This window comes from Prionailurus bengalensis, chromosome C2 (assembly GCF_016509475.1).
Source record: "Prionailurus bengalensis isolate Pbe53 chromosome C2, Fcat_Pben_1.1_paternal_pri, whole genome shotgun sequence".
In the NCBI taxonomy this organism is placed as follows: Eukaryota; Metazoa; Chordata; class Mammalia; order Carnivora; family Felidae; genus Prionailurus; species Prionailurus bengalensis.
In genome coordinates this window covers 60,355,720-60,368,050 of record NC_057350.1, presented here as the reverse complement: position 1 = coordinate 60,368,050, position 12,331 = coordinate 60,355,720, and the positions used below count along the sequence as shown (strand labels likewise).

The window sequence follows — 12,331 nt, the reverse complement described above, 5'->3', positions numbered from 1 at the left end:
CATGCTATATGTGTCAATATTCAGCTCTGTAATAGTGACGTGTCAGCCGGTCATGGTCAGTTGCTTTATTTCAGGCAACTGAGGCTGGTTCAGTTCTGGAACAAGAAGTCTGTTCTTTCCACTTCACTATGTTCTGGTGGCTAGACCATGGCCTTGGAGGCAGCAGGCCTGGGTTCAGGTCCTGGCATCACTAATAGTTGAGGGACGTTCTGCAAGTTCCTTTGTAAGCCTTAGTGTCTTCATCTGAAGATGGAAGTGATGCTAATCCTACCTATCTTATGAGGTTGTTCAGTGGATTAACATATGAGCAGCTCATGCCCGTGGATGAGTGTCGTCACAGCTAGGACCTGATGTTTTCAAAAATGTCCCTGTCTTCTTCTTAGGAATGTTTCCTGAGGCCCCTATACAGGAATGAAAGAATGATATCTGGGCTCAACTTTTTGATTTCATCCCTCCTTACCCTTGACTGGGGTAGTAATCCATAGTTGTTTTTAGTATTTTTTTTTTTAATGTTTATTTATTTATTTTGAGAGAGAGAGATAGAGAGCAAGTGGGGGGAGGGGCAGAGAGAGAGAGGGAGCCAGAGAATCCCAAGCAGACCCTGCAGCTGTCAGCGCAGAGCCTGACAGGGGGCTCGAACTCCTGAACTGTGAGATCATGATCTGTGCTGAAACCAAGAGTCGAAGGATTAACAGACTGCGCCACCCAGGTGCCCCAGTGTTTAGTATTTTTAAAAACTGAAATCGCATCTCACAGAAAGGAATCTCTAAATGTCTCATGGGCAACCAGAGGCCAGGGCTCACCTCAGGACGCCCAATGGGTGAGCACAGAGGAAGTTGTAGTAGCAGATGTCCTGATTGCCTGTGACATTCACCACCTGCAAAATCAAGAGCGAGAGGAGCAGATGCAGTTTTTCTCCATCTACTGAGCCCACCCTGAAACCACAAAAGGCAGGCAATGCTCACAGTGATTTACCATATAACCAGTGTTCCTTCTCAGCAGGGGACGGGTCATTGTCTGCTGCCTTTACGCAGCACAGGCTAACTAGGACCGTCATGATATGTTCTATTTTCTGGATGCATGTTGGGAGGGTGTGGAGCTATCCCATTCTCTATGTAGGAGTGATAACCACAGGGCATGTGGACAGGAGGAAGCATGTGTTCAGTTTTCCATTTTTCTCACCATCTCTATCATTAAGAACCTTCCTAGACCATAGCACAGCGGTATCTTCTGACAGGGCCCTGGAGTAGTAAGAGAGTATGGAAATTATAAGCAGTGCTGCCCAAACCTCATAAAAGTCCTTGTCCTCATCACATAGTGAGTAGGAAACTGGCCAAATTATTAGACCAATGGCTTTCAAACTTAGAAATCTGTACATTAGAATCACTGGGGGTCTAATCAGTAGTGATGCTTGGTTCTACTCTCAGGGACTTGGACCTAATTTGGTGTAGGGTACAGCCTGGACACCAGGATTTCAAAGCTCCTCAGGTGATTTTAATGCACAGCAAAGTGTGGGAATCACTGCATTAGAAACACCATCAGCCCCTTGTGCTTTCTACGTAGGCTTTCTTGCATAAAATAAATGCTAGAGAAGGTCATTATGTGATCTGGACCCAAGGTTCTATGAAGGCGCAATGGGGATTCTCAAGGTGTTTTAATTATTATCTTTGTTTATTTGTTTTTACTCTATTTTAGTTCTTATTTTATATTTTCTCAATTTTATTATCTTATTGGCTTTTTAAAAACTTATTACCTTTTTTTAAGAAGCTGTTTGTAGTTTTCTAAAAAGTACCCTCAATGAGAGGGCACAGGCTAAATTAAATACCAGGTTTCTTTGTTTTGACTGGAACTTTATTTACTCCGCTCATTACCCCTTGATAATCAGAAGTTCAGACTGGTAAATAACAGATATAGTTGATAGATATTATGACTCAATGAGCTTATGGTAATGACTTCAGATTGGTAGACAAAATAATACGAGGTCCCAGGCCCCTCTGTGATAAAACAATTGGGAACTAGATTTAAAGATCCATCAAAGATGAAGAAATGGAGATGTCTAATTTGAAGACGAAATCGGAAGTTAATTCTTGGACTGAGATCAAGTTATATAGACTTTTCTCTGCAAGTCATAGCAAAGATCCCTCCCTGCAGCAAGAAAGCTGGGATTCCGGGGTTCTGGGCAGTACTCACTGTCTGGTAGGTGATGACCAACTGGATCACAGGCAGTGCATAAAACACAGCAATGGTGATGATGTTCCTAAGCAGCCAGAAAGAACCGGAAATAGTTATTTCCAAATTAACAATGGAATTTTTGCTCAATTTTTTAACATAAGAATCCTTCCACTCCATAACTCTCTAATTAACTTACAAAAGTAATCAGAAACTGATTATGCAGTTCCCATTTCTTCAGCCTCCCACTCCTACAAACATTGGTAAAACTGTAAGTGATACCGGCTTCTGTTTTAACCAAATTATTGATGAGGGCCTATTTCTTAGGTTGTTTTAGATTAGATGTTAGATGTTTTCGATTAAAAGTGACCAGAGCACAAGTAACGGGAGATGGATCACATGAAAGGATGTGGCTCTCTTACATAACTCTTACTTCCAAAATGATGGTCCCACTATGAAATTCCATGGGGCCCCCACTGTCCCTTGCTTCCCTCGAATACCTGTATCCAAGTAAAAGTGCGTCCTTCAAGAGAAAAAAATGGAAAGAGCTATCACAGCATCAGCCTGGGATTTCTGAGGGGAGAGGGGTCCCCTGCTAGGCAGCTCAGCCTCTTGGCTTGGAGAGAGGCTGCATCAGGGTCTATTTAGCACTGGCTGTGGTATCATTTCCTCTCAGTGTGGTTCCCAGCTACTCTGAGACGCTGTAGACATCTAGTCCCTGAAATCATTGGCTTTTGTAAGAGCAAGGCTGGGTGAGAAGAGGGAATGGCTTCAGTTTAGCGTGTCCTATGGAAGATAGTGACATGTTATTGTTAGGTTGCCTTTCCGGAAACGGATTGAGTGTGTTCCCTAAACATATGGGATTCTACTACTATTCTTATGATTCTTTTTAATCACTATGAACACTTTTTTTTTCATGTTTTTTATTTTATTATTTTTAATTTTAAAATTTTATTTAAATGCAAGTTAGTTAACATATGGTGTAATAATGATTTCAGGAGTGAAATTTAGTGATTCATCACTTACATCACTTACATATAACACCCATCCCATCAATATAACATATTACATATAACACTTATCCCAACAAGTGTCCTCCTTAATGCCCATCCCCCCACTTTACTACCATTCTTATTTTTACTTTTATGTATTTAATTTAGGGCTGGCTGCTTTTTGTAGTTTATTTTTGTTTTTCTTATAGAATGTGGCATGAATCCTTGAAGCATCTATATCTTTGCCCCATTAAACTGAAAGGTGTGCCATAAGTGATCATGGCTTTTACTAAGAAAATTTTCATTTTACTTAAGGGAACCATGGTCCCAGTGGCCACCTACTCACCAGAAATAAATTTTATATTTTTTGCTGACAATCCTCCGGTCCTTCCTGGACAGATCTGACAGGTAAAGGAACATCTAAAATATCAAATAAAAAAAGAATGCAAACAAGTACTTGGCTTTTTTTTTTTTTTTTTTGTGGAAGACACACAAAGGAAAGCTTTATAAATTCTCAATCCAATCCATTGCTAGGGATTAAAATTATTTAATAAACTTTTCTTTCAATTTTGTTTTTCCCAGAATACCCTAATACACACCCTAGTATTTTCTCTGAAATAGTAAGAATTGGCTGATGTAGAAAAACCTATTGGGAGTCTCAACTGCTTCTTACATCTCAGGAACTGGTTTTGCCATTTTTGGGGATGTCCACTGTGTGGTTCTTGAATTATACGATTGAAACTGTGCAGTCCACTTTCATACCCTTACTGGATACAACACAATATAATAAATATATGCCAAAAAGAAATGAGCTTTATTCCTGAGGGATGATAGGTACAGAAACAGAGAGTTTTCCCAGGTATACCCCTCATGAATCTTTTCTTTCATCTGGTGGATCCACTTCAGACCCTGAGTATTTTTTTTTAAGTTTTATTTATTTAAGTGGTCTCTACATCCAACGTGGGGCTTGAACTTACAATCCAGAGATCAAGAGTCACATGAATTACTGACTGAGCCAGCCAGGTGTCCCCAGACCCTGAGTGTTTTAATGTACTGCTCTCCTTAATTCTCTCACCTTCTTCCTCCAGAAAGAAATGCTAATTAGCAGGGTATTGCTTTTAGTCTGTAGTTATATTTTATCTAAAAAGCCCTCAGGGAAATATGGTTTCCCTTGAAGGGAAAAAATAAAGGAAACTGAGACCTTTGCTGAAGGTGTATTTGACTGTTGAACATTCTGCCCTTGCCAAGAGTACGGCCAGGCAGAGGTACCTTGGTCCGGATGATGTTCTTATCACTCTCAATGTCTGGCATGGTGTCGAAGTCACTCTCCTCCACAGAGCTGTCCGTGTCCGACTGGCATGGCTGCCCACCATCGGAGGAGGACATCTGCCTGCCAGGACTGGAGCTTGACTCCTCTGAAAGAGAGAAAACTCATCTGCCTTCCAAAGCTAGGAAGAACCCATGCAGTCCATCCCTCTCTGCAAAAAGCAGTGCTGACTCATTCTTGAAGATGTTGTGTTGGTAAAAACGAACTCCTTACCCACAACACATGTTCTTTCTCTTAATACCTCCTCAATGGACTTCTACTTTGCCACTTCTCCTATTTTTATATTTAAATTGTCTATTTCTAGGGCTGAATGCATATTAAGAACATAAAGGCAACTGCTCTGTTAACTACTTGGATGCAAAAAATAAGATTATGCTTATATGTCATGTTTCATATTTTACAATATGAACATAAATATATAAACATACACATGCACAGTTATGTATAGCATCAACCACAGACCCGTGTAAGCACACGCATATCCAGCAGCTATACATTGCTCGTGGGTAAAGTATTTGTACACTGAAACCCCCCACATGCCGCATCTATGATTATATAATGAGAACAACACTCTCAGGAAGAAGAATCCTTGTGTTCTCATGAATGTTTCCCAGAGCAGATGGGAATTTGTGCAGCTTGATGAACACATGAGCTGAGCCTACCTTCTGTTTTATTGCTTCTGTTCAGTTAGTTAAAAAAAAAAAATCCTGTTCTTGCAGAGCCAGAAATAAGTAGCCTGCATGAAACCCACATGCTTCTCAAAGTTACAGTACACCAGAGTAGGAAGAAAGACTCCAGCCCATCTCCCTGACATATTAAGCAAACCATTCACAGACCCACAGGAATTCTGTCTCTTTCAGGCCACGCAATGAACACTGAGGGGTTGCCATGTGAATGACTAGGTTCAATTATGAAGTTAGCCAAAATGAACGATTGTCAGGCTACAGCCATGTTCACCTGCAGCACAGCCTTAGTCTTCTGATCGCCCTTACTCCACTGTAACCTGAGAATGAAAGAGCTCGTCAATTGATTTCGGGCTCCCTGACACCGGCTCTGACATACTGTTCATGCCCTAAACTCAGGCCGGGTATGAAAACATCCCCACACGGACTTTGGGAGTTGACGGCAACCATGGTAGGGAATTCTGCTCAAGTGTGGCTAGCACAGAATAACAAACTAGAGAAGGTTGGAGCTGGAAGGAGCCTTCCAGATCTTCCAACCAATTTCTCTTATAAAGAGAAGACAATCTTAGACGATGACTGCCTTGCCCACTCACACAGTTAATAGTGGCTGGAAGGCCCTTTTTATCCTATTCTCTGGAGAATTAAGAAATACATCAATGAATGGACTCATAGTAGGCAATACCTATTGCCCCATAATTGCTTCCTTCAGGGGTGCTGGCAGCAATGGGATGTGACACCGCCATATTTCCAGAGCCTGTTAAAAAGAAAAGCAAAGACTTCATGTCCAGTTGCTAAAACAACACAACTCTAAGTAGCTTGAATCATCAGTCCAATACAAGACTCACCAAACTGTGACCTACAGGCAAAATCTAGCCTGCTACCTATTTTTGTATAACCCTTTAACTAAGAATGGTTTTAGAATGTGAGACAGGAAACCATCAAAATCCTAGAGGAGAATACAGGCAACAACCTCTTTGACCTCAGCTGTGGCAACTCTTTACTAGGCATGTCTCTGGAAGCAAGGTAAACAAAAGCAAAAATTATCTATTATGACTTCATCAAGATAAAAAACTTCTTCACAGTGAAGGAAACAATCAATGAAACTAAAAGCCAATCTATGGAATGGGAGAAGATATTTGCAAATGACATACCAGATAAAGGGCTAGTATCCAAAATCTATAAAGAATTGATTAAACTCAACACCTAATCAATAAGCAAGTTAAGAAATGGGCAGAAGACATGAACAGACACTTCTCCAAAGAAGACATACAAATGGTGAACAGACTCATGAAAAAATGCTCACCATCACTCATCATCAGGGAAATACAAATCAAAATCACAATGAGATACAACTTCACACCTGTCAGAATGGCTAACATTAACAACTCAGGAAACAATGGAGGTTGGTGAGGATGCAGGGAAAGGGGAACCCTCCTACACTGTTGGTAGGAATGCAAACTAGGGCAGCCGCTCTGGAAAACAGTGTGGAGGTTCCTCAGAAAGTTAAAGATAGAACTACTTACTCTATGACCCTGCAATTGCACTAAGTATTTATCCAAAGGATACAAAAATACTGATTTGAAAGGGCACATACAACCCAATGTGTACAGCAGCACTAACAATAGCCGAATTATGGAGAGCCAAAATGTCCATCAACTGATGAATGGGCAAAGAAGATGAGGTTTATATATACACAACGGAATATTACTCAGCTTTCAAAAAGAATAGATCTTGCCATTTGCAATGATGTGGATGGAACTAGAGTGTATTATGCTAAGTGAAATAAGTCAGTCACAGAAAGACAGATACCATATGATTTCATTCATATGTGGAACTTAAGAAACAAAACAGATGAACATAAGGCAAGGGAAGGAAAAATAAAATAAGATAAAAACAGAGAGGGAGGCAAACCATAAGAGACTCTTAACTATAGAGAACAAACTGAGGGTTGCTGAAGGGGAGGCGGGTGGGGAGATGAGTTAATAGGTGATGGGTATTAAGGAGGGCACTTGTGGGGATGAACACTGGGTGTTATATACAAGTGATGAATCACTAAACTCTCCTCCTGAAACCACAACTACAGTATATGTTAACTAACCTAAATTTAGGTAAAATCTTGGAAAGGAAAATAAATATTTTAAATGGTTGGGGAAAGAAATCAAAAGATTTCATGACAGGTAAAAATCACATGAAATTCAAATTTCAGTACTCATACATGAAGTCCTGTTGAAACACAGTCACGGCCACTTGGGGATGTCTATGGCTGCTTTTGGCTATGGTGGCAGCGTTGAGCAGTTGTGACAGAGACGATACGGCCCTGTGAAGTCTAACATATTTGCTATTTGGCACTCTACAGAGAAAAAAAAAATCTTCCAGTTCCTGCCTGAAAGTATTGCAGAATCACAAGAACAAAGGAGCACAGGTCCTGAAATCACTTTGAGGAAGGTCACCACTGAACAGAAACACAGAAGTATCTGTCTGTCATTAAACCGCTGTAATGTGGAGGCTTTCAAAATAGCATTTAGCAGCACCTTAACCACTGGCAGGATAAGCCCAGATAGGGAGGGAATTACAGCACTCCTTGGAGCAATCAATGGTGAAAACTGAACTAAGGATATGGAAGAATATGAGATATTTTGAGAGATATTTCTGTATCTGTTGCCAAATTTTTGTTGGCAGTGAGAGATAAGATAATGTTCCTCAAACTTTTCCACTGAAGTACTCCTTGTAGCACAGGGAGTGAACTCATCCCTCTGTGTCTGGTGCTGTCATCTGGAGCCATGCCACCACCAATATCAGAGAGAAATAGCTTCCAACCTTCTCCTTGGTTGTTAGGCAAGATGCTATTCACTGAGTTTATTCACCTCCAAGAATTAGGTGGATCTGAACAAGGAGAGGAGAAACCACAATTAAGCAGGGTATCTAGGCAGTTTCTCTGACTCTGACTTCATGCTACAATATTCCAGGAGCCACACTCATCCGCAGAGATGCTTGAAAATGTTTCTTTACGCCTCCTGAGCTTTGTCAAGGATCTAGGATATTGTCAGGCTGGTGGGCATTTCAATATAGTATCTTCCTTCTGAAGTGAGATCGCTTGTATCACATTACAGGCAGAAAGGTCTGTGTGTTACCAAGTCAGTCTCTTATATGGTTGCAGAGAAATAGATTTTCAGTGAAGACACATAACTGAGGATATTCTATGATACCCTCACTGTAAATGTATTTCCATTTCTTCATTGAAAATGCAGTTTGTTACAGTTTGCGTTCATGCTGCAGTATGTAACCCGCACAACGGAACCAAAAGCCTCACCAGTTCATCATTTATCACAGCCAGCTCTCCTCATCCACCTCTCAAACTTCCTTCCTCTGGTGGGCAGTAAAATCATTCACGGTTTTTCAGGCCAATTTGTAGGCTTTATCATATCTTTAGTCTTTTTGTGTCCATTCATTTTCTTCATGAAGAAAAAGATTTAAGGGGCGCCTGGGTGGCTCAGTCAGTTAAGCGTTAGACTCTTGATTTCCGCTCAGGTCATGCTTTCATGGGTTCATGAGTTTGAGCCCCGTGTCTGCTTGGGATTCACTCCCCTCTTTCTGCCCCTCCTCTGCTCGTACTCTTGCTCTCTCTCAAAATAAATAAACTTAAAAGAAAAAAGAAAGGAAAATATTTAAATCCTGAGTTCAAAATATTTAGTCAGGTGATGAGAGATGGCCTTGGAGACTCAATTTCCTTCCTCCTTTTGGTAGCTTAGCCAAGAGCTGGCTCAGTCAAGGTCTTTAACTAACACAGCATTCCTGGCAGGCAGGGTTGTTCCCAGGCCCTCAGAGTGCAGACTCCCTGGCACTGTTCCTAGGCCTGGAGATTCCTTGATAGATTTCTCATCACGTCAAGAAAGTAGATGTACCTTGGCCTTTCTTGGGCTTACCCGTAAATATGGAACGTGGTTTCACCACCATCTTTGCTTTTCATCCAACTTCCAGACAAAGAAACAGGTTATTTTCAGACCCGTACGTATGAGGTATTAAATTTTTTTGTGTGCCCAATAATAACGTTATGTGGAGATTTGTACAACTTGACTGACTCTTCGTTCTAGGACAGATTTGGTCGTAGTTACAGCACAGAGCTTTGCTGCTGGCTACTATTGACAATAACAAGTACTACTTACTATGACTCCCACCTCTAGTACTGCTATGATAACTAATGATCTCACTGCTATTATATATTATAGAACTACTGCATCTCACTACTGTGGTTGTTGATGCTAGTTGATGTTTATGGAGAACTTACTGCATGTCAGACAACCTTTTAATTTCTTTTCAAGAATTTACTCATTTAAGTTTTCAACAGCCCAATGAGGTGGGTACTATTCTCACCATTTTAAAATAACAAAAGAGAGGCACCGAGAGTGGTTTGTTGTGTTAGTTTCAGTCAAAACTTATCTTCTTTTTATTTATTCATTTATTTATTTATTATTGTTTTTTAATGTTTATTTTTTATTTATTTTGAGAGACAGAGCAAGAGTGTCAGAGGGACAGAGAGAGAGAGAGAGAGAGAGAGAATCCCAAGCAGTCTCTGTGCTGTCAGCACGGAGCCCAATGTGGGGCTCGAACCCACAAACCCTGAGATCACGCATGACCTGAGCAGAAACCAAGAGTCGGACGCTTCACTGACTGAGCCACCCGGGTGCCCCAAAACTTATCTTCTTAGTTGAAAAACAACACCAGGATTTTCTTTCAGTATAGGAATAACTGGCAGCAAGCATGTTACTTTCATGGAGTATTCAAGAATATCTTTCAAAAAGACAAGGAGGTTGAGACTTGTTCTCATCTCCACTATAAGCTGATACTTTAAAGAAGCATCTAAGGGCAACATTTGCTTTTTAGGTTGTCTGCTACTGCTTACCAATGATTTTCTATTGGGTCATTTCCCTCAGTGTCTTTCATATTTGTCTCTTTTCAAGCTCAAACTCCCTCTTTTAAAGTTTTTAATTCAAGTGTAATTAACAAACAGTGTGATATTAGTTTCAGGTATGCAACATGATTCAACAATTCTGTACATTCCTCGGTGCTTATCATAAATGTACTCTTAATTCCCATCACCTATTTCACCTGTAACCCCACCCACCTCCCTTCTGGCAACCACCAGTTTGTTTTCTGTATTTAAAAGTCTGTTTTTTTAATTTGTCCTTTTCTTTGTTCATTTGTTTTGTTTCTTGAATTCCACATATGAGTGAAATCATATAGTACTTATCTTTCTCTGATTGACTTATTTCACTTAGCACTATACCCTCTGGGTCCATCCATATTATTGCAAATGGCAAGATTTCATTCTTTTTTATGGCTGAGTAATATTCTATTACACACACACATACACACACACACACCTTACATCTTCTTCATCCATTCATCAACCAATGGAAACTTGGGCTGCTTCCATAATTTGGTTATTGTAAATAATGCTGCAAGAAACATAGATGTGCCTAAATCTTTTTGAATTAGTGTTTTTGTTTTCTTTGGATAAATACCCAGTAGTGGAACTGCTGGATTATATGGTAATTCTATTTTTAAATTAAAAATTTTTTTGAATGTTTATTTATTTTTGAGAAGGAGAGAGAGAGAGAGAGAGAGAGAGAGAGAGAGAGAGCGTGATCAGGGCAGGGGCAGAGAGAGAGGGAGATACAGAATCTGAAGCAGGCTCCAGGCTCCGAGCTATCAGCATAGAGCCCGATGTAGGGCTTGAACTAATGAACCACGAGATTATGACCTAAACTGAAGTCAGATGCTTAACTGACTGAGACACCCAGGTGCCCCTATTTTTTATTTTTTATATTTATATACTTTTGAAAAAGAGAGAGAGAGAGAGAGAACACACAAGTGGGGGAGGGACAGAGAGAGAGGGAGACAGAGGATCCAAATCAGCCTCTTCACTGACCGCTTAGAGCCTGATGGGCGTGAACCTACTTAAGCTGAGGTTGGATACTCAATTGATTGAGCCACCTGGGTGCCCTGATTCTTTTATTTTTTGAGGCACTTCCACACTGTTTTCCACAGTGGCTGCACCAGTTTGTATTCCTACCAACAGTGCATGAGGGTTCTTTTTTCTCCATATCTTCACCCACACTTGTTATTTCTTGCCTTCTTGATTTTAGCCGTTCTGACAGGTGTGAGATGATAACTCATTGTGGCTTTGATTTGCATTTCCCTGAGGATGAGTGGTGTTGAGCACTCTTTTCATGTATCTGTTGGCCATCTGTAAGTCTTCACTGGAGAAATGTCTGTTCATGTCCTCTTCCCATTTTTAAATTGAATTATGTGTTTTTATGGTGTTCAGCTATGTAGGTTCTTTATATATTTTGGGTATTAATTCCTCATTAGATATGTCATTTGCAAGTATCTTCTCCCATTCAATAAGTTGTCTTTTTGTTTTATTGGTGGTTTCCTTTGGTGTGCAGAAACTTTTTATTTTGGTGTAGTCTCAATTGTTTATTTTTGCTTTTGTTTCCCTTGCCTGAGAAGACATAGCTAATGTTGCTAAGGCTGAGGTCAAAGAGATTACTGCCTGTGTTTTCTTCTAGAAATGTTAGGTTTCAGGTCACACACTTAGATCTTTAATCTATTTTGAGTTTATTTTTGTGTATGGTATAAGAAAACAGCCCAGTTTCATTCTTTTGTATGTAGCTATCCAGCTTTCCCAACACTATTTGCTGAAGAGACTGTCTTTTTCCCATTGTATATACTTGCCTCTTTTGCTGTAGATTAATTGACCATAAAAGTGTGGGCTCATTTCTGGGCTTTCTATCTTGTTCCATTGATCTATGTGTCTTATTTTTATGCCAGTACCACACTGTTCTGATTACCACATATATTTTTTTTAAGTTTATTTATTTATTTTTGAGAGAGAGAGAGAGAGCAAGTAAGGGAAGGGCAGAGAGAGAGAGAATCCCAAACAGGCTCCTCACAGTCAGTGCAGAGCTCCACATGGGGCTTGAACTCACGAACTGTGAGATCATGACACGTGACCTGAGCCGAAATCAAGAGTTGGATGCTTAACCAACTGAGCTACCCAGGTGCCCCTGGTTACTATACCTCTATAGTATATTTTGAAATCTGGGATTGTGATACCACCAGTTTTGTTCTTTTTCAAGATTGCTTTGGCTGTTTGG

At 40.3% G+C, this 12,331-nt stretch overlaps 1 protein-coding gene across 2 annotated transcripts in view; it reads right to left on the bottom strand.

Moving 5' to 3' along the window:
* The window catches only part of SIDT1 (SID1 transmembrane family member 1), a 112,791-nt gene that overhangs the window by 18,441 nt on the left and 82,019 nt on the right, over positions 1 to 12,331 (bottom strand). For both annotated transcript variants that reach the window (XM_043594199.1, XM_043594200.1), the window contains exons 11-15: positions 5,854 to 5,925; positions 4,431 to 4,576; positions 3,508 to 3,581; positions 2,191 to 2,257; positions 804 to 877 (exon numbers count right to left, since the gene is read on the bottom strand). In XM_043594199.1, coding sequence (XP_043450134.1) covers positions 804 to 877; positions 2,191 to 2,257; positions 3,508 to 3,581; positions 4,431 to 4,576; positions 5,854 to 5,925 — 433 coding nt within the window. The remainder of the gene's footprint in view (positions 1 to 803; positions 878 to 2,190; positions 2,258 to 3,507; positions 3,582 to 4,430; positions 4,577 to 5,853; positions 5,926 to 12,331) is intronic.